We start from the raw sequence: 24,264 nt of genomic DNA, 5'->3' as shown, positions 1-24,264 counted from the left end.
TGGGGCAGAGCCCGTTTTCCTAGGCGTGTGCAGCACTTAGTGTCCTGAGAGGCTCCCACAACACACAAGGGTCCTCACTATTATTGTGGTGCAAGTGTTGTGCCTCTTACACTAGCGTCCTGACCACCAATGCACATTAAAGATTCCGATCCGCTTTTCTCAGCAGTAGGACTGTTAACCCTGCTGCCCTGGCCAAATTCCAGCCAGGCCCTAAACTCCCTGACTATTTTCACTTGCGCTCAGCATCCTTCATCTCCTGTCCTAAGCTGTTGCATAGTGTTCCTGTGTGGTGTTAACCAGCACACCCTAGAAGTGGCCGCACATCATGGCACGTGAAAGCTGATCTTGTTTGGCCTTGTGTGTTAATTTCAGGATCTTTCTTACTTGTCGCTAATGGAAGAGGCGGAAAGAGCGCAGCTAGGTTTTTGATCCCCAGGCTGCATTTGCAGGGCTGACAATTGGGAAAGGTCTGTTAACTTACTTACTGAGCGGGCTTGCCCTGGAAATGCGATGGGCGAGGGTATGGAGCTGCCGCACTCCCATTTCTAACTTGAACCCGGAGTTCCAGCCCAGATGCCTGCAGTTCATTCACCTGACTTTATCTGGAGGCCACTTTTTATTCATTTGAAGAAAAAAAACAACCAAAAACAGACATTCTCTTTGCTCTTCATTTTGTGCAGTCTGTCCTGCTGCAGTGGGTCTTTGTGGCCCATCAGTCTGTGCTTCCCTCCACGCAGGAGATCTACAGCCGTTCATCCATCTCGCTGCAGTTTCCAAGTCCGGCCTGGCTTTGGCACGGTGTGTGTTCATTCTGCCCGGAAAACCCCTTAAATCCTCACTTGTACACAAAAGGAAGATTTACATTCATTCGTAACAAACCGAAAGCCGGACCCTGCTGGAATCTTGCTCCGCCTCTCTCCCGTGTGTTATTTTTAACTTCGGTTTAAACAAACCAGGTGTGGGCTGGCTGGAATTTTCCCATTTATGGCATTGACCGGAGTGGTGGCTCAGAACACGCACTGTTCACACGTGTCTCCCCCCACCAGCTGCCCCCTGCCCATCTTTGGCACTGAGAGCCCATCTTTTCAAAACAGGCGATCCAGGGGGGCTCTTCATTTTAGCAGCTTCAACCAATAAGGTGCCACTCGGGCAAGCTCTGAATCTCAGTGACCACCAGTGGGTGCTGTTGCAAACACTTGCAGCTGAAGAGAGGGTGTCTTTTCCCTAAGAGAGGCTGAAATTGGCCACTGTTACCAACTAGATTCCTAGATCTACAAGAAGCTACACCTGAAGTTTTTTCTGTGGCGAATCCGAGGGGGCCTCGCAACAGGCGAAGATGTGCGGGTGAACGTGGCTTGGAATTGGGGAGGGGAGACAGGCCGGCGCTCTAAGTTGAGGAGTGGCTCCAGCATTCCCTGAACCAGCTCTTCTGTTGTTAAAATCCGGGCTGTCGTGGGAGCGCTCTTAGCCTTTTGCAGCCCTGCCAGGGCTTTTGTCCGTTCTGAGTGTTTCAGAACTTCGGTTCACGTGGCTGGGAGCGTATCTGTCAGAACGTCGCTCGCTCCGATGAGCGCCGCAGCCCTGCACCTTTGCCACCTTGCCGGCCGCAAGAACCGGTGGTGGAGAGCTAACCGATTAGTGCAGGGTGGCACTGATTGTTCGGCAGGTCCGGAACCATTCACCTGATTGAAGAGGGTGCTTGGTGCTGTACGGTTTGCGATGGGCTTCGTGCACAGTAATCAGCCCTTGGCAGGGGGATAGGTGGTGGCATCACCCTGCCCTAGGGGTCTTGTTGGGGGGCGGGGTGAGGCAGAGAGGGGGAGTGACTTGTCAGAGGCCACGGAGGCAGTCTGCAATAGAACCAGGATGCAAACTCGGGGCTCCCGCTGCTGTGATCGGGTCCCGCCTCTTTCAGATGTGCCCTCTAGGTGTCCCTTTGTCCCAGCACGGCTGGAATAGTGCACGTGTTACACGAACTCTCCGGCACAGGCTCATGGATCTGCAGCAGCCGCCGGCTTGTCTTGGGCGTGCTCGGAGTGTCCCAGCAGGGTGCTGTGGGCCTGCGGGTCGGTGCTGTGCCGTGGAGGGGAACACAGCCAGGGAGGCGGGTTCTCCGAAGGACGAGCAGCCCCGTGCTGGCTGTGTCTCGGAGCTCCCGCCCAGCCTCTTTCAAAGAATCAAGTGCTATTAGATTGCGCTCTGCTCCCTGCTGCTCCTTGCCCCCCCCAGGCCCGCGGGATCAATCATCGGGGACGCTAACAAGATTTTCCACCTCTCTCCGTCATCTGATGCCATCTCCAGCTGCTGCTGTTGCCGGGGAAATGGCAGCTCCGGTCCTGTCCTTGGCAGAACTGCCGCTGACCGAGGAGCTGCTGGCTAATCCGTGTCCGACCCAGGCTGCTGCTGGGAGACGGGGGAGCAGAGGCGGGTAACTTACAGCGGGCAACTTCGATCGTGGGCTTTTTAAATGCAAGGGGCAGGCTGCTCTCCAGGGCTCTGTGCTGCTCCGTCGTGACTCCTGTGGTCAAGGGAGGAAAGCAGTGGCGGCAATATGAGGTGTTGGGCCGCGAATCCTTGTCCTTCCTCTCTGATCCCATCTGCCCCCAGCTCGACGCAGACTGGCCGCATCATTTGCACTCCAGATTGCTTTCGGGACCGTTCTACGGGTGCCCTCGCAGGCGACCCAAGTCCCCATTTGTGCTGAGCAGCTCCTGTCTCCTTTGAGCTTCCTTCTGCAGACCCCTAGTGATTTGTCCTCCCATCCTGCTCTCCGGGGTTCCCTGATCTTCCCTTCCCAGTAACTCCCTGCTGCCCGCTCAGCACGCCGGGCCCAGGGCCTCTGCATTAATCTGCCGTTGGCCCTGCAGGCGGAAGTTTCCTTTGGTGACTTTGCTGCCTCGCTACAAACAGTGATGCATCTTCTTTCCCCTGCTGCTTCACCCTCCGTGCATCGGAAAGGGACCAGAGACGCCGCGTAACCGGACACGTAGCCCGTTATCTCCGAGCCTGACTGGAAAGCAAGCGCTGGGGCTGCTCTCAGCAGCAGAACAAAACCCTAATACAGCTGCCTTCTGACAGCGAGCGTTAGCCCTCACCTGAGTATGGTGGGAAGGGCTCAGCCGGGGCCTCGGACAAGGCATTTGAAATGTCTCTGCCCTCTTTGAACTTCTCTGTGGAGAACGGAGAGGCCCTGACGATTATTCCTGCTTGGTTTTATTCCATTCGAAATTCAGGTCTTGTCCACCCTGTCTTTCCGGGAGGACGCTATGGACAACTGGAGAACTAGTAGGGTTCTGTTGTTATGAGACTTTCAGGAGATCTTCTGTGACTCTGCAGTAGGATGGGATAACTGGATGTAATGAGCTGGAACTGAGTAAAGTCGGGCTGTTAATCGCAGTTAACTCACGCGATTCACTCAGAAAAATGAATCGTGATTTTAAAAAATGAATCGCGATTACTCACACTTATAACAATAGAATACCAATTGAAATGTATTAAATATTTTTGGATGTTTTTCTACATTTTCAGTATTGATTTCAATTACAACACAGAATGCAAAGTGCACAGTGCTCACTTAATATTATTTTTTATTACAAATATATGCGCTGTAAAATGATAAACAAAAGCAATAGTATTTTTCAGTTCACCTCATACAAGTACTGAAGTGCAATCTCTTTATTGTGAAAGTGTAACTTACAAATGCAGATTTTTTTTATTACATAACTGCACTTAAAAACAAAACAGTGTAAAACTTTAGAGCCTACAAGTCCATTCAGTCCTACTTCTTATTCTGCCAATCGCTCAGACAAACAAGTTTGTTTACATTGATGGGAGATACTGCTGCCTGCTTCTTATTTACAATGTCACCTGAAAATGTGAACAGATGTTCACATGGCACTTTTGTAGCCAGTGTTGCAAGGTATTTGCGTGCCAGATATGCTAAATATTCATATGCCCCTTCGTGCTTCGGCCACCATTCCAGAGGACATGCTTCCGTGCTAATAATGCTCGTTAAAAAAATAATGCATCAATTAAATTTGTGACAGAACTCCTTGGGGGAGAATTGTACGTCTCCTGCTCTGTTTTACCCCCATTCTGCATATCTTTCATGTTATAGCAGTCTCGGATGATGACCCAGCACATGTTCGTTTTAAGAACATTTTCACAGCAGATTTGACAAAACACAAAGAAGGTACCGATGTGAGATTTCTAAAAATAGCTACAGCACTTGACCCAAGGTTTAAGAATCTGAAGTGCCGTCCAAAATCTGAGAGGGACGACGTGTGGGGCAGGCTTTTAGAAGGCTTAAAAGAGCAACACTGATGCTGAAACCACAGAACCCAAACCACCAAAAAAGAAAATCAACCTTCTGCTGGTGGCATCTGACTTAGATGGTGAAAATGAGCATGCGTCGGTCCACACTGCTTTGGATTGTTATCGAGCAGAACCAGTCATCAGCATGGATGCGTGTCCTCTGGGATGGTAGTTGAAGCATGAAGGGACATATGAATCTTTAGCGCATCTGGCACGTAAATATCTTGCGATGCCGGCTACAACAGTGCCATGCGAACGCCTGTTCTCACTTTCAGGTGACAATGTAAACAAGAAGCAGACAGCATTATCTCCTACAAATTGTAACCAACCTTGTTTGTCTGAGTGATTGGCTGACCAAGTAGGACTGAGTGGACTTGTAGGTGCTAAAATTTTACATTATTTTATTTTTGAATGTGGTTTTTTGTACATAATTCTCCATGTGTAAGTTCAACTTTCATGGTAAAGAGATTGCACTACAGTACCTGTATGAGGTGAATTGAAAAATACATTTGTTTTTTTTGTTTTTTATAGTGCAAATATTTGTAATCAAAAATAAAGTGAGCACTGTAGACTTTGTATTCTGTGTTATAATTGAAATTAATATCTTTGAAAATGTAGTAAACATCCAAAAATATTTAAAATAAATGATATTCTATTGTTTAACAGCGCAAATAATCGCGATTAATTTTTTTAATCACTTGACAGCCCTAGAGCAAAGGTAAATCTCAAATGAAATTGCGGGGCAAGTCTCCTAATGGGGAGCTCCATTAGACCATGTAAAGGTCCCCCCAGGGGAGGGACCCCGCCTTGGTTCTCCAGCGTCCTACGACATGGCCTCGGGGGTGGGAGGCAGGTATGGATGTCTGGCTCTCCCAGGCAGTCTGCGTGTCTGCCTAGGGCTCTGTGAGCCATTGCCGTTCGTATTTGTGAAATGATGCTGTCTGTGCAAAGGCTGTGCCTGCAGACCCCATGTTGGGACGTCGCTGATTGTCGAGGCCAGCCATTCCCCAACTTTCCAGGGCACTGTCACCATGAAGTGAGATCCCAGGGGATTGTGGGAAAGACAGGCTCCATAGGTGACTCAACACCAGGCCTGATGGTATTTTAATACATTGGCGGTGAGTTAAGACTGAAACCTCCAAGCGATACCCCTCCAGCAAGCCCCACAATGCAGGGAGGGAGTGACAGCTACTCTGAGATTAGGGGAGCAATGGCTGGTAGCAGAGGGAGACTGCACTTAGCAGGGGGACTAAGGTCTACTCTGCAGGGTAACCGGACATCACCTGTGCACATAACCACGTGATGCTTTTCGATCTTGCGTTGCACGTGGGCCCAATCCTGAAGAGTCAGTGTTTCGTTCGTGTAGCCGGCGTCACTTGGGTCTGGCCTTACGTTAGCCATGGAATAATCTGTGTGGAAGGTGCTTGGCCTGCTGCCCATAAGCATGTTCACAACACGGCTAAATGACTCTGTGCCCTGAGATGGTTTCAGAGATCACCCCCTCTCCAGGCACCCAGGGATGGATTTGGAGCTCAGTTATGCCGTCACGCCGAGAGTAACACCGCTGATTTCAGTGGCATGGCTCCGGCGCTGTGCTGGTGTGCTGGTGGAGAGCAGAACCTGACTGCTGATAGTTCAGAGAAGGGCCTGTCTTTCCTCTGTCCTGATCTTTGCTCCCCAGATGAGACCAGCTTTCCTTCCTCCGCCCCCCTAAAAGCTAGAGACCGAGCCCTGGAACCTGGCACAGAGCAAGGGCGCTTGAGACTCCCCCGCCCCACAAGGCATTCCGATTCCTCTGATCCTCGCTGGTTTCTGCCCAGCCTTGCCGTGCTGGGAAGAGCCGGAGAAGACCATGACAATCCGGTTCTTGAAAGCAAATTGACTCAGGCGGGTCGATGGGGCCAGGCTGAAGCCCTAAATTGGCGAGCCCTGTATTATCCCCGCAGCCAAGACTGGAAGAATGCAGCCTTCCCCAGGCACACGCTGCCCCATCCACGTTCCTTGTCTCTGGCCTGCTCCGCAGAGGCTTACGGCAGAGGTGCCGGTGGCAGTCTCTGTGATGTGCGTGGCAGCTGGAGTGAGATTCCCCCCGAACTTGCTTCATAGATGCCACTAAACAGCGGGGGTTACTCAGGCGCTAATTCCCCGGGTGGCCTTCGGGTCAGTGACCTGGAGGAGAAAGCCCATTGCCGGTTCCCAGGAGCAATTGCTACAAGGCCGTTTTACAATCCACTTCCAGCATTAAGATTTCAGGATCTGCCTTGTTTTCCCCCCCCGACCCCACCCCGCCATGCTCTCCCCTGCCATTTAAAGTCCGTGCACAGGAGAAATGCCAGCTGATCTGAGCTGCAGAGACGAGACTTCATAAACCATATGTCAGAGGCAGGCTGCGGGCCAGAGTTTAGAACCTGATCCAGGGCCTATGGGGGTCAGTATCTCTCCCCTGGACCCTGTCCCAGATCGCTGCACCCTCGGGCTCTGGAAGGGCGTCCAGGTTGGAGCGGTGTCCCGGTGACGATGCAGAATGGTTGAAAGCCCAGCCTAGGTTCCTCCTAGGTGTGCCCGTCCGTGGTGTGCTTAACCCTCTCTCTCTCTTTCCCCGTGGCTGACGTAAGCTTTTCTGACCACCTTTTCGACAGCTCTACGTGAGCGGGGCGCGTAAAGCGGACGAGACGGGGAGCGAGCTCGCCGCACGCTTACTGACCGAGAGCGATGTCCAGAAGGTATTGCACGTCGCTGGTGGTGGCCAGGGCAACGCTCAGGCTGTGGCTGCTTTCATTAATTTCTTTTCCGCTGCAACAAACCGGGTGATGTCAGCAGCGCCATCAAGCCCGGGGGGGATGGAGGGAAAGGGGATGCCACGCTTTTGCCCGTGGTTCTGCACCCAGCTGTCAGGCAAGTTCTCCCTGCACCGTCCAGCTAGAGGAGGGAAGGAAATAAGACCTGAGCTGGCCCAGCGCCTGTTGGCTTGGATGGGGGGTTGCGTATCCCAAATGGAGGGTGAGATTTTATCCTTGCTTGGTGCTTTCTGTCCCCAAGGGCTTGGCCCTGATTGGGGAAACTGAGGCAAAGCCACAGGGGCTGGCAATGGACCGAGGTGGGTGCCTGGCAGGCCCCTGTCTAAACCACACAACTTCGCCCGCCCCTGCTAAAATTCATTTTACGTTCACACAGACCGGGATTGGATCTCTGAGCAGAGCCGACCGTTACGGATGCGCTCCACTCATAGTACCGTAGTGCCTCCCAACAGCCCTAGGAGCGAGAGACAGGCCGGTATTCTCCTCCCCCTTTTACAGATGGGGAAACTGAGGCAGAGTGCTGCATGGAGTCCTAGAGTCAGAGTCATGAAGTTCAAGGCCAGAAGGGCCCCCCCAGATCATCTGCTCTGGCCTGTCACATGACCTGGGCCACTCCGTCAGCCCACCCAACCGAAACTGAACTGAGACCGAAGTATCACAGCTCGAAGGAGACTAGACTATGATGGGCCCCAAGCATAGACTATCAGGGACCGAGATGCACTAGTGCCCGATGCCCCTGCAAAGGCAGAGATACCCACAGAACCCCAGCAAGTGCCCTTGCACTCCAGAGGAAGGCAATCCATCCTTCCCCAAGGTCACTGCCAAGCTGAGCTGAATTGGACCCAGATCTCCTGGGTCCCAGTCCAGTGCCTTCCCCGCCAGGCCATCCTGCCCCCTCCCCGTCCTGCCGGCCCTTCAGTGCCTGCTTTGGGAGCCCGGGTGGATTTAAGCTCTGACAGCACAGCACGACTAGCCATAGTCTTGTGCCCAAGGCAGGTCTCCTGTGCCCCGTGACTAGGTGAGAAATAACCCAGCCACCTCACCTCGCCGATGGCTTTGCGAGGCTCTTTGAACCCGCTCTTGGCTGCCTTCCTGGGTGTAATAGCCTAGGAAAGGGGCTGGGGTGCCCCAGAGCTTGGGGAAAGGGAGCAGTCGATGATTTCCAAGGGCATCATGTTGGAGCAGGTACTTACTACCCTGCTCTCTTCCGCTGTCTCTTTTAAGACAGAGGATGGATTCAGAGGCTCAAATATGGGGGGCGGGTGGGGAATCCACCATTCCATTTGGATGTCCCTGGCGCTGACATCCCTGGTTTGTGCAAGGTGATGGCACTTTGGGAATGAGCCTGCACCAATCACGTGTGTGTGTGTGTGTGTGTGTATGTGTCGCGCTAGTCTCACATCCATTGCTCTGAATACGTCCTGGCTCGCCTGCTGGGGGGGAGGGGAATAGCGCGGTCGCCCGTTGGAGAGCCGCCCGGCAAGGGCTCGCTGTTACTTGCTTCTCAGCCTTCCACGTGCGTGGCAACCGGGGAGCAGGAAGGCAGGCTTAGAAAGGGAATATCTGAAGTAACCCAAGCCCATCAGGTTGCCGGCCGGGAGACTAGCCCAGCGTACTGTTATAAACAGAAAGCCACCGGCTGGTTCCATCCTACACCATTAGCCAGGGACCCCGGGGCCTTCCTGGGAGTAGATTTCCAAGCGGTGTTGTCAGGAGGGCTGGGCCCAGTCCTGTAAGGTGCCAAGCGTCCTCGAATCCCAACGATTTCCGTGGGAGTGGACGGGCGTGCAGTGCTGCCGTGAGAGGCACGGAGGACCCAGGAACGGGCCCGTAAAATCCACCTTTGCATTGAATACGCGCTTTCCAAATCTTATGTCAAACTGGACGTCTTCTAAAATCCTTCCATTGCTGTCCCCCACCCCCGTAAAAATCCCTTAAGTATGATAGGGCAACTGATCAGGCGTGCGCTAGAGAGGAAAGGGCGCGACAGTAATATTGGGCGTTGAAAAATGCCCTGTTGTTGGGCGACACCGGGCAGACCTGTAGTGAGCTCCGTCCTTCCTCCCTCTCGAAACCCGGACGCTTGGGGCACCGCTGTTCAGGAGAGACAATCCAGAGCACACGCCAGATCCTCAGCTGGTGTGAACAGGCGTCGCTCCCTTGAAATCAGTGTCGCGCTGGCAGTTAACGCCAGTTGCCCCTAGGTGTCTTGGGTAGCTGCCCCAGTGGGGCTATTGAGTGATTGGGGGGGGAGTCTCTGTCCCCTTCTAATTCTAAGGGCCCTGTTGCATGAATGGCCTGGAGTAATTCTCCTGCAGCCTGTGCTTATAAACGGCGTCTCCCCCTCACACACACTCCCTGACCTTGTTCCTGAACTCCCAGCCTGGCGAGATTTGAAATGGATTTTTTTTTTTAGCAGTAGATGGAGCCTCCCGCCCTGGTTGGGAGGCTCTGACCAGCGTTCCCATTTCCTCCTTCCTTATCAGCTTGGTAGCTAGGGAACCCAGAGAGGTTTTCCGAAGCCGGGGCCGTTCCTGGGCAGACAGGCTCTTCACTGAGCAGCAACTTCCTGGAGAAGCCACTTAGACTGTCCCTCCCGAGGAAGGGAGCAAAGATAATCTCCTAACGAAGGAAGGCGCGCCTGGCCAGATGGAACAGCTGAGAAGTATTAACAGCCGGTGGCTCACAATACAATTTAATTACAGAAAACCCAGGGAGCCATAAAACATTCCCTCTCCTTCCCTCCCTCCGGGCTCCTTGCTGACGGCTGCGGGAAAGCTTGTCGTTTGGTTTTAGACTTCTCCCGGGTTTGCGACATGCATGCGCATCTTGGGAGCGGGGTTTTGTGGCTTTCCCTGGGGAGTGGGCTGAGGGGGGTGTGTAGAGAAACCCTCGCGGAGCTTGTGCAGCTCACCAGAAAAGGAGTTCTCTGAGGCTAACCCTCTTTCTCCTCCACCTTCGCATGCTTCAGGGACAGGGGATGGGAACAAGCCCTAACCAGCTGGCCTGGTGACCTCTTGATCTGTTTATGCCACTGGTCCTCTGGGCCGCTCGAGGTCTGCAGAACCCTCCTTGGGCCTGAGCTGAAAGTGTTTGAGACCCTGAAGGGGGCGGCCTGTGGGGGAATGACCCAGGTCGGCTGAACAGGCCAGGGGAACCCCTCACTGATTCACTCGATCAGCGTCTCCCGTTTTGGGTAGGATCTTGCCTTTGCTTCAGACCCTTCCCATCGCCAGCCACCTTTCCTCTGCCAGCTCCTTCCCCCCCAAGCCCGGCGTTCCCTTGAGCCAAGCTGCCTCCAGCTGCCACGGCGTACCGCTTCCTGCACTGTTTGGTAGTGATGCTTTGGCAACCCAACCTCGGTTTGCATGCAAGGCAGGACGGTTCCCCTTTCCATTGCATCTCAGAGGAGGGGGGGTCCCTTACGGCTCTGAGATGAGAGACGGCCGTAGTCGCTCCACGTAAGCTCTGCTACTTGGCTGCACCTCTTTATTTTACAGGTCGCTGGGCGATGCATCTTGAGTGGTCCTGCCTATTGCAGGGATAGAAAAAGCCGCCAGTCCAAAAGATTAGACCTGGAATTGGCCCAGTCTCCCTCTTTCTTACCAGAAATATCCTGTCACTTCTGGCCAGAAGGGAAAATTACTAGAGGCTCTCCCCTTTCCCCCAACCCCACCCCCCAGGTTGAGCTGGGGTTTTAAAGCCTAGATAAACCTGGGGACACAATGGAGCATTGGGCCAGGAGGCTGAAGGCTGGGGAGCATGTCTCAGCATTCGCTGTGGGCTGGCTGGAAGGGTGGGGGCGGGGTCTCAGGGCACGGCGACCGTGCCCCGGATCGTGGAGAAAAGGGAAAGCCGAGCCCAGGACGCGGCGCTTGCACGTTTTGCCTCTCGCTCGCAGTGGAGCCGTGTTGCTCTGACCGCTCCCTTCTCAAACGCCCCGGAGGCTCCAGCAATCCTAGGCCTCGGATCCCAGGGCACAAACCTCCCTTCCGGGGCTGACCTGTGACATCCTGCCCCTACTGAAGTCAAACCCCTGCTAATGGCAGCGGGTGCAGGACATCTCCGCTTTCTGGCTCGTCCTCTTCCGGGGGGGTGGTGGCCGATGACAGGAACTCTCTGTGCTCCTGGAGGTAGCAGCTTCGTGTACCTCCATCTACCCCCTGTTCCTGCTGTCCCCCCTCTGGCTCCAGGGATGCCCTGCACTCTGTCTGGCAGGGCCCTGCTCCTTCTGTCCTCCAGATGTTTCCTCTTGGGGCTTCTGTGCATCTTTCTCAGACCGCACTTCACTCTCTAGTCACCCCGGTAGGGGAAAGGACCCTACCTGGGAATAGCCCCCTGAATCTCCCCAGTCCCCGAAGGGGTCATGGGATCACAACAGAGGCTGGATAGAATATCAGGGTTGGAAGGGACCTCAGCAGGTCATCTAGTCCAAAGCAAGACCAATCCCCAACTTTTTTTTTTTTTTCCCCCAAACGGCCCCCTCAAGGATTGAACTCACAACCCTGGGTTTAGCAGGCCAATGCTCACACCACTGAGCTATCCCTCCCCCTGCTTAAAAACCGCTCCATTCCCTCTTTCCTCCCAGCCCCTACTAGGTAATAGTCTTCCATCGGCCTTGAACAGCCCCAGGGAGAATGGATCTGCCCTGAGGGGCAAGGCCCGGTTGGACTGAATTTCTTTGCAAGGTAAAGCAGCAGATGAAGGCAGGGGGCACGGAACGACCCCGCTACCCTGCGGTCATCTCCTGTACCCATCATGTGTCTGCTTACAAGGAGAGCGTTGCCATGTGGTCCCTAGAGGTGACCTGCAGAGTTTAATATTAAACGGGTGGATCTGAGCCTGACAACGGGAATCTGAATTCTCCCAAAGTTTGGGGGTGCGGGGGGGGCCGGTATCTCAGATAAATAGCGTGCTCCCTGTAAATCCTGCCTGCCAAAGAGAATCTAGTCCCTGGGGTTCAGGGAGGGATGGGGGACATGAGATCCTTCCTTCCCGTAGGTCAGGTACAGCTGTGGCACTGTATGGATCTCTCTCCGATCTAATCCTAGGCGTCCGTTAGTCCCTAGCTCCCTTGGTGGCTCTGGGTAAGTTGGCACCTGCAGAACGAGGATTGTCCCAACTGCCTGTGGCCAGGTGGGTTTGCTCAGGGATGAGCCTGAGTGAACTGGTGGTTTCTCCCCATCGCTGACACGATGTAAAGAGAGAAAAATCCTGGCCGCTCCCTGTAGGCCAGTGACAGGTTCACGGTCTGATTTCTCTGAGGGGCCGGCTAGCCACAGCTCCTGTGAGAACTGCGGCTTAGAGGGTCTGAGCTCGGATCTCGCACCGGTACATGAGTGTGCTTGTCAGCCCTGCGGCTGCCGACTTGACCTGACCCGACTTGAAGCTCTTCTCTGTTCACAAGCCCCCGCTGTGACCTTGTAGTTCAGGGCTTGGCTCATGTTGCGGTGGAGCTGTGAAAACGGGCAGATTGGCCTGCCAGCCCAGCGGATTTTAATAGGCCGGGGTCACCACGTGATCATCACTCGCTTTCTCCCCTGTCTTTAGGTGTTCGACAGCAGTTCCGACGCTATCGCGGTTCATGCCATCAGTGTGCTCACCTCCATCATGAGCAATTCACCGTCGGCCAAGGTAAGAAGCCGGGAGGCCGACCCCCTTGGTGGTTCTGCTCGGTTGTAAGGGTGGGGGAGTGGGATGAAACGTGTAGATGGAAGGGGAGATTGTGTTACCAAGAGGATAGCACACATTGAACTAGGACTTGGGGAGACCTGAGTTCAAATCCTGGCTTTGCCACTGGACTGCTGGGTGATCTTGACCAAGCCAGTTCCTCTCTCCCTGCCTCAGTTTCCCCATCTGTAAATTGGGCATAATGACACTGACCTCCTTTGTCAAGCACTTTTGAGATTGGTGAATGAGAAGAGCTAAGTATTATTAACAGTAATAGTCATGAGGGAGAACACACTGGAATCTAAACCTAGTCTACTTCCAAAGGGCATCTGCAGGGTCTAGGACTGTGACCAATGGAGTATACTGGGGGAGATGATGTCCAAAAGAGAGCTCCTACTGCTAGGTGTGGCTGGGTTTCATTTTGTGCTGTAGGATAGGCCGTGCTAGTCCATGTCATGTAGGTTGAAGGGCAGTGTCCTAGTCTGTGGATATTCACCTTGCCATTACTGGGAATCCGGGCAAAGTCAGGTACTCCTCCCGGTGCGGGTGACAAGACCTTGGGCAATCTCGGCATCTCTAAAATAGGAGCTTCTGGCACAACAAATGTGGAAGGGTCGGGGTAACTGAAACCAACCAAACCACTCTGCCGTGAAAGTTGAGTCTGGGAACAAAAACATCTGCTGGTGTCTTTAACTTTCACAGCCTTGCCGTTGGTTCTTGCCGCTTGCCTTGGGTGATCTCAGTACTCTGGGATGGAGAAGAGCTGTACAAACTAAAAGGCAGAGCAAATGGGGATAAACTAGCCAGGAATAAACTTAGGCTGGGAATGAGAAGATGGTTTGTAACCATCAGAGTAGGGGGGTCCTGGAACAGCCTCCCAATAGGAGAAGTGGGGCAAACAACCAAACTAGTTTGAAGAGGATGCTGGATACATTTTTGGATGCCTGTGATGTAGGGGAATGGACTTGATGCCTAAAGAGGTCCCTTCCAGCCCTGTGTCCTGTCTAGTCACCAGTTGACTGGATCTTGTCAGAAGGTTTTTTTGTTTTGACTGTTGTCTCCATTAGATGCTTATTCTGTTAAATAAAACTGAGCTGTTGGTAGATTTCTGGTCATCTTTTAAAACCTCCTTTGATAATTCCAGCATTCCGTGTTGTCTCGGCTCTGTAGTCATTTTCCTGGCGGGCTTCTGTGTCTGTAGTCTGCTCTTTGGGAGCTCAGTTCTGTCCCTGTTTCTGGGAGTCTGGGCCGACTGGTGCTTCAGCGGCACCGCACCTGGTAAGAAGCGTCTGTAGGATGAGGCCCTAGGATCGGACTTGAGAGCTTGGTGAAGAATCACCACACGATTCAGTGGTCTCCTAGGCCTTGTCTACACTGGCAGCAGCGTGTAGGGTCAATATAGCTACACACCGCAGTGAAAAGCAGGCTGCGTGCATGCTGCAGTGTGTAGCTACACGGGGGCAGTGAAGGCCCTGGTGGGGACAGGCAATGGGGAAAGGCTCCGGCAGCAGGTAGGCAGCAGGACACTACACTGCTCTAAAGAAAGAAAAGAAAGAAAAAAGGAAAAAAGTGTAGATGGAGGAGGCACCGTTTGAGTGCATCGAGAACCATGTAGGGTACATACCCCACCGTTCTGGTGGGTCTGTACCCCACTCCCCTAAGTCATGCTGTTTAGGCTGCACACTCCCCAACCCAGCTATATGTATGCTTCATGCCTCCATGAGGGTGCCGTGTAGACGTACCCTTCCTGAGTGGTTTTGAACAAATTGTACCAGGCGGCTGTTTTTTAACTCCCGTTCTAGTTCCATTACCACGGAGTTGGACCTGGGTTTGGTATGGCTCGGCTCAGGTTTGGTTGTATTCAGTGTGCCACCGAAAAACGATAACGGTGACCAGTTTGAACGGGTTCCAGTCAGAGTGGAAGTACATTGAAAAAAGCGAGTTGAAACTTAAAAGTGAAAAACTTTTGATTTTTTTTTTTTTGACCATTAATTTTTTTAACTTTTTTATGTGAGTTTTCTTGGTGGTTTTTTTTGCATTGTCAAATCAACAGGATTATTTTGGGAAAACTAAAACAGCATCTGCTGATATTTGCTCTTTCACCTTGGACCTCTGCAGTGAAGGAATAAATCTGATTTGGAGCCTGGGCCCTGCCTCAAGTGGGGCGACTGGAGGGAGGAGCTGCCCCAGGTGCTGGGGCTGGTGGAAGGAGGCGTGAGGCGTTATTTTACGTTTTGGGACCAGAGAGCGGCCTTTTACGTAGTAACGTGTCGTGTGCAGGCAGTTCCCCGAGCTTCTCCTCTCCTTCCCTACTCTTGTGAGCTGGTCGTCTGCTTCTCTCATTTTCATCTCATTATAGGGGGCAAGGCCTTTCTGGGAGTCAGCACAGGCCTGCTGGTTGTTTTGTTGTTTAATAATGACAATAAGATCAGTTTTTTTTTTTAAATATTGAACGTAAAAAATGCAAACCCTTTATTTTAACTGATAACCCCAATCTTTCTTCAGTTCAGGTTCTAGATAGGACAGACTTCTGGTTTTAGTTTGGTTCCAGTTCAAGTAAAAATACCGTTTCGAATGGGTTCCGGTTCCACGCCCTGTCCGTCACCCCTGCCCTGTGCTTGGGTGTATGGGGCCATGGCGTGCACTTAACGTGGATGCGTGTCTTGCTTCCAGGAGGTGTTCAAAGAAAGGATTGGCTACTCCCACTTGTTCGAAGTTCTCAGGTGCCAGAGCCAACCCACCGCCCGCCTGCTTGAGGAGCTCCTGAACATGGTAAGGGCTGAGCTCTGCCGCAGGGCGGCTCATGGCTTTGCAATGCCCGGCCCCAAGTGTCCCGTTCCCCAAACGGGATTGGCGGGGCCGGGGATGCTACAACACTGCTGTTTGGCCAGGCCATGGCTAGGGGCTTGAATCTGGTACTGTCTCAGTAGAGGCTGATAGTTTTAGAGCCAGAGGTCCTGAGTTCAATCCCCATTGCTGGTGACTCGCCCAAGGCTTTTGCTAATGCAGGACTGCTGGGCGGGGGGGAGACGCATGGGTTACAGCCCATCTGCTTTCTCACAGTCCTTTGCTGGTCCCTCTTCACTCCCAGTACAGTGGTGGTGATTCCATGGGCCTGACCTTTTTATAGTCTGTCTTTTGCAAGCCCCCCTTGGAGCCAGGTGGGAATTTGGCCCATGCAAGGGCAGTGCCATGTTTGCTGACCTGTGGTTTGTTTTGTACCCGCGCCCATACCACCCTCCATCCCTGCCTTGTGCGCTAACCCAGCCGGGTGAGTAACTGCAGCTGTGTCCTCGCTCTGAAGATTGAGGGCACGATTGGGAGAGACACTCACAACAAACACACCATTGTGTAGCGCGTCAGGAATCCTCGGTCTGCATCACCCCGAGGAAAAGCTCTTTCCCGTGAACGCCACGGGCCCAGTTTTAAAACCGCAAGTGCAGGGAGTCCTGCCCCCCAGTTCCATTGAATCAGGCAGCTCGCTCATTTCCAGCGCGCCCTGGAACCAAGGCAGCGTAGGACAGAACGCGTGCCTGGGGGCTGTTCTCCGAGCGGGTTTACGTGCCCTGGGACGGACTCTTCTGGAGGGCATGGCTACATCTGAGCTGCAGGTGTGAGTTCCAGCTCAGATGGACGTACCCAGCTAGCTTTCCACACGCTAGTGCGCTAAAGACAGAAGTGGAGTCCTGGCGGGATGGGCTAGCTGCCCCTAGCATGTTCCCTCCTGGGATCCTAGGTACGTATCCTGCCACCCACGCTGCCGCAGCGACGCTCGTGGTGTTAGCCCGCAAGCTCAACAAAAGCCATGTGTGCATGTGTCCACCCGAGCTGGAAACGACCCGGCCAGCTGCAGAGCCGTCATGCTTCCAGCGTCGCACAAGTAGAGGTCAAAGGCAGCTAAGAATACCCGTTAATGGACCTGGAGCTGCCCCAAGATGGCACAGCACGTCTGTAAGAGCTGGGATAGAGCCCATCTCCTGTTTCCTAGCCCCGAGCCATGTCCGTGAGATGGTCCTGCTCCCAGCAGCATGAGTCAGGCCCTACCAAATTCAAGGCCATGAAAAACTCGTCACGGACTGTGAAATCCGGTCTTTTGTGTGCTTTTACCCTATACTGTGCAGATTTCACGGGGGAGTCCAGCACTTCTCAAATTGGGGGTCCTGACCCGAAAAGGGAGTTGCAGGCAAGTCGCAAGGTTATTTTAAGGGGCTGGCGGGATTGCCACCCTTACTTCTGCGCTTCCTTCAGAGCTGGGTGGCTGGAGAGAGGCTAGGGTGACCAGACAGCAAATGTGAAAATCGAGACAGCGGGTAATAAGAGCCTGTATAAGAAAAAGATCCAAAAATCGGGACTGTCCCTATAAAATCGGGACATCTGGTCACCCTAAGAGCGGCAGATGTTGGCCGGGCACCCAGCTCTGAAGGCAGCACCCCGCCAGCAGCAGCGCAGAAGCAAGCATGACAATACCATATCATGCCACCCTTCTGCGCTGCTGCCTCAGAGTTGAGCGGCCGGAAAGCGGCGGCTGCTGACTGAGGGCCCAGCTCTGCGGGCAGCAGCATAGAAGTAAGGGAGGCAATACCATCCCAGGCCGTCCTTACTTCTGTGCTGCTGCTGGGGTTGGCTCTGCCTTCAGAGCTGGGCTCCCGGCCAGCAGCCGCCGCTCTCCAGCTGCCCAGCTCTGAAGGCAGCGCCGCCGCCAGCAGCAGCGTAGAAGTAAGGGTAGCAGTACCGCGATTTCCCCCACACGCACCAATAACCTTGCAAACCTCCCTCTCCCCCCCCCCCCAACTCCTTTTTGGGGAGTTACAACACCGTGACATTTCAGCTTTAAATAGTTGAAATCAAGAAATTTAATTTTTAAAATCCTATGACCGTAAAAAATGGACTGTGAATTTGGCAGGGCCCTAGACATGAGCAAAGGGCCCCAATACAATCAAAGGAATACGAATGAGGCATCCGTTCCACCTGTTCGTTTGTCTCTGGTGCAGCGTGTCAGGCATAGCCCTTGGCTTTCCCTCTAGAGATCGGGGTGAAGATTTCTCTGCCTTCCACGGAAGAGACACGATTACTCCAGGTCCCAGAGGAGGGGGAGCTCGCAGAATGAGCCACTTCCCTTAATTGTCTTGTCAGCTGAAGACAGTTGGCAATACAAAGGGCAGGAAGAAAGCCTTGCTGGGGGAAGATGCCTTGACAATGATAAGGCAGCAGAGTTCTCGTGTTAGAAACACAAAAGGTTATTTCTCCGTTTGCAAGTTATGGGAGGCCTCGGCCGCAGTTCTGACGTCCATTCAAGCGATACCATCATCCGCAGCGCTTGGCTTCCGCAAAAGCAGCTGCTTCGTCACATCGCTGGGAACAGACTAATTAAAGCACGCCGGGGGCCTGTGGCCCTGGGGGATAGGGCATGAAGGGGGACGTTAATAAGGATCTGGGTCTGATGGGAAAGGACAGCCAGGGAGCCGTTGAGAGCGTTCCACTTGCAAACCATGAGTATAGCAGTGAAGAGGTTTGGGTGGGGGCCCTGATCCAGGATTGGGGCCCTGGTGCTGTTGCCAAGCGACTAATAAAAAAATGGACGTAGCTGCCAAGCAGCGAAGCCATTTCCGTGTCTTCACAAGGACTCCAGAGGTGCCGTTCTGGGGCATTCGCAGCCCCTCGGTCCTGTCGTGTGAGCGATGTCATTTCTAGAGGAGGCGGATTTGTCTCTCACCCTTACGTGCACAGATGCATGCTTACAGCCTGGCTCTGAATCAGAACTTCTTACTGACCTGGGGAGAGGCTGCAGATGGACTCGGGGACGTCGGCTCCTTTCCTGGCCCCCAGGCTGCATGTCTAGGTGCTGCCTTGTCCAGAAGTCTGAATTGGCCGATAAAATATTTCCACACAGTGGGTGGGAGGGGGAATTCATCCATAATCAAATTCCCTCTACAGTGATGCCCCTGGTGGGCTTGGGTGCAGGGTGAACCCAGGACCTCTGGATCTAAACACACGCGCCTTTTAATGCCTGAGCCAATCTTCCAGGTTCAGGGCAGCAGTAGCTAGCCCATAAACCTCTGTCGGTGTCCCAGCCTCCAGACGGGGCAAACCTCGCTCTGTGCGTCCTGTGGGTGGAGCAGCTCACGTACCCTGGTGGTGTCTGGGATTGCAAGGTGCTATTTCCACAGCTCGTGATGAGCTAGGGCTGGTGGGAGCCTCACACCCCCTCCTCTGCTGGCCCGGTGCCCCTCTCACCTCCCCCGTCACCCCCCCCCCCCAGCTGAGCCAGTCTGTGTGGAGTCGTGCATAGACACTGCCAGAGGCGATGCATGAGGGAGTATGGGGGGGGGGTCAAGTGCCCCCCTAGATTGGCATGCCAGGGGCAGGAAGGGAGAGGAGCTCTGTCCTTCTCTCCCTGGCAGCTGGGTGGGGAGCGGGGTGGAGCGGCTTCTGCCTGAGGGAGCCTGGCTGGGAGGCAGAAGCCGCTTCATCCCGCAAACGTGCACGGGGGAGACGCAGGGAGAGGAGGACCGAGAGCCCCCCCACCGCAGATAACATGGGGCAGGGAGAGCGATGCGGCCCCGGGCTGGGGGGCGGGTCACTGGGCAGGAGACACGTGGGGGGGCGGTCACGCGTCCTCCCCTTTAGCTTGTGCGCTCCCAGTATACGGAGACGCTAGTCGTCTACGGACGCTGCCGTGCGTGGTGGGATGGCGTTCTCCATGGTTTGGAATGCCCCATGATGCATTGCGGCAGCACAAGTACCACTGACCCCGGTGGCCCGTCCGTGGGCTGAGCGCAGAGCAGGCTGGGCACTGACCCTGCCGGAGGGCAGCGGGGAGGTGGGCCTTGGGCCGAGGGACGTGACCCTGTGGCTTCTGTCTCGCCAGGCAGTAGAAGGTGACCACAACGCCTTCCCCGTCCGACTCATCCGCAACGAGCAGCCGCTGCTGATGCTCATCGCGTGGCTCCCCGAGCTGAAGTCACGGGACCTGCAGGTGTTCCTGTCCGACTGGCTGAAGAGGGTCTGCGACGCCTCCCTGCCGAGCCGCGTGACCTGCGTCAAGGCGGGGATGGTCAGCTGCCTCCTGGACGCCCTGGGCGCTGAGCAGGAGCTGGACCGGAAGTGCTCCGAAAACCTCATCTACCTTCTGCAGGTGCTGGGCGGCCTTTCCATCCGGCCGGGCGAGCTCCGCCAGCTCATCAGGCTCCTCGGGACAGAGCCCGGCAAGGGGCCCCACCCTTACACCACGCTGGTCATCCGGGCGCTCTCTGGCATGGCGAGGAAGGACCGGTCCGAGAGGGCGCTGCAGTACTTCGACCTGACGCCAAGTATGGCGGGAATTATGGTGCCGGCCATCCAGAAATGGCCTGGGAGTGGCTTTGCCTTCCACGCCTGGGTCTGTCTGAACGAGGAGCCCGGAGACTTGCCAGATCTGCCCACGAGGCTGAAGCGGAAACAGCTATACAGGTAGGGCTCGCGGAGGGGAGTGGGGTGTGTCCACCTGCCTCCTTTCCTTCCCTTTCGTGTGAACAGGAAACCCATTGTAGATCCCTGGAGTCTGGAAGGCAGCCAGCCAGTAAACACAGTTTTAAGAACTGAAGGCTGTTGCCTCACAGCTCAGATTATTTAGGTGACGGAGTCGTTACTATGGTACGCTTTGTGGAAGTGCTGGGTTCCTTTATTGTAGGATTGTGTCTCAGCAACGGCAATTTGTGTTGACCAGCGGCTACTGTAGCAGTTCAGGACAACTGCACCGGTATTTCCTCTCACGGTCTATCAAGAGTACCCTTTCTAGGCTCCTCAGCCATCGCCACGGTTGGTAGAGGCCCAGGTCTTCCTCCCTCCTGAGCAGAGTTTTCCCAGGCTGCACAGTTCCCTGCCTACACTGTAATTTCCCTGAACAGTGTGTTGCCAGCAGCTATACGTTCCCAGCAAGTACATTTATTCCTGAGGTGAAAGCATTACAAGGAAAACAATCAACCCCCCCCCTACACACACACAAGCTAAGCTTACTAGAGGTCACCCATCAGCCTCATGGGGCCTTATGCACTCAGGTCCTTCCAACCCTTCCCAGAAGGTTTGTCCCCCGCCCCTCTCCCTCCACCTTCCTCTCTTGGACAAAGTCCTGCCTGTTTGTTGGATCAGAAAGCCGGCCCAGAGTCACTTTACCAGGCTATTTATCCAAAAGTCCTTCCTTTGTCCGCTGGTCTCTGGAGAATCTAGTTTGACCCGGTATATGCAAGCTTCCCCAGAAGTTGGTACTTCTTTGGAGGGATTCGGGGGAGGATAAAACCTGGCTGATTTGCCTTCATTACCCCCCCCCCCCCCCGCCCATTGCCTGGAGGAGCTGTGGCAGCCCTCCCCCCCTAGAGTAGAACAACACCATCAGACAGAACCGTTCATTTAAAACAATGGACACTGAAGATACCTCATGGGGTTGCAATCTTTGTCCCACCTCCCCCTATAAAGAAGTTGCATCCAGTGCCGGCCCACAGTAATATATATGCTTCATACTGTGAGTTTTTTCAAGGGTATTTCAGGAGATTACCTGTCACAGCAGTAAGAGTTCCTGTTACCTCTTGTGCATTCGTCACTCACATTAGCAATGACATTAAATACCTGCAGTGCCCACACAGCTCTGGGAGAAAGAGCTGGAGTCTACCCTGACATAAACGTTAGCAGAATGTTGCATGAGGGGAAGGATGGCACAGTGGTTAAGGTGCTAGTCTGGAACTTGAGAGACTTGGGTTCGAGGCCTTGCTCTGCCACAGACTTCCTGTCCGACCTTGGGCGTGTCACTTAGCCTCTCTGAGCCTTGGTTCCCCAGCTCTCCTGCATCTCAGGTGGCTGTGAGGATAGATACGGTTCTGTGAGGTGCTCACAAACTAGTGATGGAGACTAGATAAATAGAGCAGAATTGATAGCTAAGCTCCAGCCAGGCTAAACTCAGGTCTGTCACACCTATGCAGCTCAAGCATTGACAGTAGGTGCATGGTGCAGCTTTGGGCAGCATCTGAAGACCACAGGGTCGCGTCTCTAACTTGGAGTGCTGAGCCTTTATTACTGGGGGTGGTGCACGGGATGAGAAGAACCCAGCTTGACTCTCAGATCCCAGGGTGAAGTAAAACCCCACTCGGGCATAGAAACTTCCCCGTGAGCACTCATCAGCATGGGCAGTGGGTATAATAGGCAGGGGAGGCTCGGCCACGGGACCCCCGGTTGCAGGTTTTGGTGGCAAAGATTTTGCTTTGTTATGGCCGTGCAGATTCCAGGGCGGCTGAGGCACATACCACCTCCTCGGCCACCCCGGAACCTGCATGGGGCATATCAAAAGTGTCTTCTAACAGACGCTTTCCCCAGGGTGGGTTGGGTCCGGGGAGGGGAGGCATGGGGCAGCTTCAGCCAGCCCGGGGCTCCTCCAGGTGTGTGTGGGGGTCTCCTGCACCTGGGGGGAGGTGGGGGTCTTGTGGCTCTGGCCACGGGGGGGGGGGGGGAGCAGCGGCAGGGGGTCTTGGGGCTCCGGCCATAGGGAGGGCGTGGGCGGAAGGAGCGGAGCCGGGGGCTAGCCTCCCCAGAGTGGGGCCACCTGCCGCCCGTGCTCGTCAGCTTTTCGCAAAGCACCCAGCGGGTCTCGGTCACAACCCCTGCATCCCTCTCATACCAATCTGTCTGCAACCATCCTCTCTGCTGGTTTGACTGTCCTTCTCCAGACTTTTACTGCACACGCCTCCTGCAGCCGGTCCCTTCCACCGGCCTCCAGGGCCTCAGGCCAGCTCCTAACCCCCAAGTCACCGTTCTCCCTCCTCCTTGTGACTTCCCCTTCAGCTTTTTTACGGCCAGCGGCACCGGCTTCGAGGCGTTCTTCACAGCCGACGGGATGCTGGTGGTGGCGGTGTGCACCAAGAAGGAGTATATGACGGTGGCGCTCCCAGACTTCACCTTCAACGATTCTGCCTGGGTGAGTAGGGTTCCTTAACGCTGGGATGGGACATCCCCTTTTATTCCAGTGCCTTCTGTTCCAGCCAACCCATGCCCTTCCATTGGCCTTACCTGATGGGTTAGTCCATCAAGTCTTCATCCTGCTTGTGGCAATCTCAAATTCACTTGGCCACGGGGCGGGGTGGGGACAGCATACACCCTGAAATGTGACTTGGGTCTATCTGACTGGGATTGTCCGGCCTACTTTAAAACTAGCCCCAACAATGGCTGGACCAGAGGCGCCAGAGAATTCTGCCCTTTGCCCACGTGCCATAGCGTTTCTTGAATCCGTTCCGAATCTACAGGCTGTTCATGTCACGCAGTGACCCTCTGCTCTTCAGTTACAGCAATGGGTTTCCTCTGAGCCCTTTCGTCATGGGGGGGATCCCACTCCCCTCCCCCAAAAGATTGAAGCCAACCTATTTAAACGTGGGTGCGGCACCTGATATGAAGACAACGTGATGGTCAGGATGCAAATTGCTAGGGTCACGCTTAGCAATCCCAGTGGAGGTCAGGGCCCAGTTGTGCTAAGCTCTGCGTATGCATGGACTGAGAGACAAAGAGCTTACAGTCCAAACAGCCACAGGGTGGCAGGGGAAGCAGAGGGCAAGTGACTGGCCCAAGGCCACTCAGGAGATCATTGGCAGAGCCAGGAATAGAACCCAGGTGTCCTGGGGTCTGTACCCCCTCCACCAGACCATATCTCAGGCTGGTGTCTGTAGGTGGAGAGAGACAGCAGCCCAGGAACAGGCAATTCATGAAACAGTAGTTCAGGGTCTCTTCAGTGCCTCCCTCAAGGCAGTAAATCAGACTTGGTTTTCCCTCTGTACAAGGAGATAATAAGGCTGGGAGGCAAAGTAGTTTGCTGAAGGTCACACAGGGGAAGGTTCGTAACTGGGTTCACCAAAGAACTGGAGAAATTCACGGAGAAGAGGGTCCATCAATGACCATTAGCCAAGCTGGTCAGGGACGCAGAACCATGCTCGGGGTGACCCTAAACCTCTGACTGCTTCTGGGAGGGGAAGACAGGGATGGAGCTCTCCAAAATTGCCCTGTTCTGTACGCTCCCCCTGACACTCTGGGATGGGATACTGGACTCGAGGGACTATTAGTTGGGCCTGGTATGGCCATTCTTATGATCTGACTCCCAATGCCTTCACTGAAAGCTCTGAGACCTGCAGACACATCCTAGTGTAACGCCGACAGACCCCGGTCGTCGGTGGGCGGGATCGAACCTGCGACCTCTGGAGCTTAGTGTATGAGCCTCTACCACGTGAGCTAAAAGCCAATGGGCGGTTCGCTAAGGCTGAAGAGCAAACTCCTTAATCTCTCTCTCTGTGGTCTGGGTGCCACTAGATGGAACGTCTGTCTGAAATAAACATTGCTGCGGTGTCAGGTCTGCCTGGGGAACGAGCCGCTGGCTGTTCAGTTCTGCAGCTCCACTGCAGCTGTATGCACCTCGGCTGCGAGCGTGTCTCTGACAGGCTCTCGCAAGCTGCTCGGGGTTGAGCCGTACCAGCGC

The 24,264-nt window shown here is 54.4% G+C and overlaps 1 protein-coding gene across 1 annotated transcript in view; it reads left to right on the top strand.

Annotated features, from left to right (window-relative positions):
* The window catches only part of NBEAL2 (neurobeachin like 2), a 181,140-nt gene that overhangs the window by 112,078 nt on the left and 44,798 nt on the right, over positions 1-24,264 (top strand). The window contains 4 exon segments of the mRNA XM_065582541.1: positions 12,663-12,746; positions 15,456-15,554; positions 19,651-20,231; positions 22,590-22,722. Coding sequence (XP_065438613.1) covers positions 12,663-12,746; positions 15,456-15,554; positions 19,651-20,231; positions 22,590-22,722 — 897 coding nt within the window.

The sequence above is a fragment of the Chrysemys picta genome, chromosome 2 (genome assembly GCF_011386835.1).
Source record: "Chrysemys picta bellii isolate R12L10 chromosome 2, ASM1138683v2, whole genome shotgun sequence".
Lineage (NCBI taxonomy): Eukaryota > Metazoa > Chordata > Testudines > Emydidae > Chrysemys > Chrysemys picta.
This window is presented reverse-complemented; position numbering and strand designations above follow the sequence as displayed.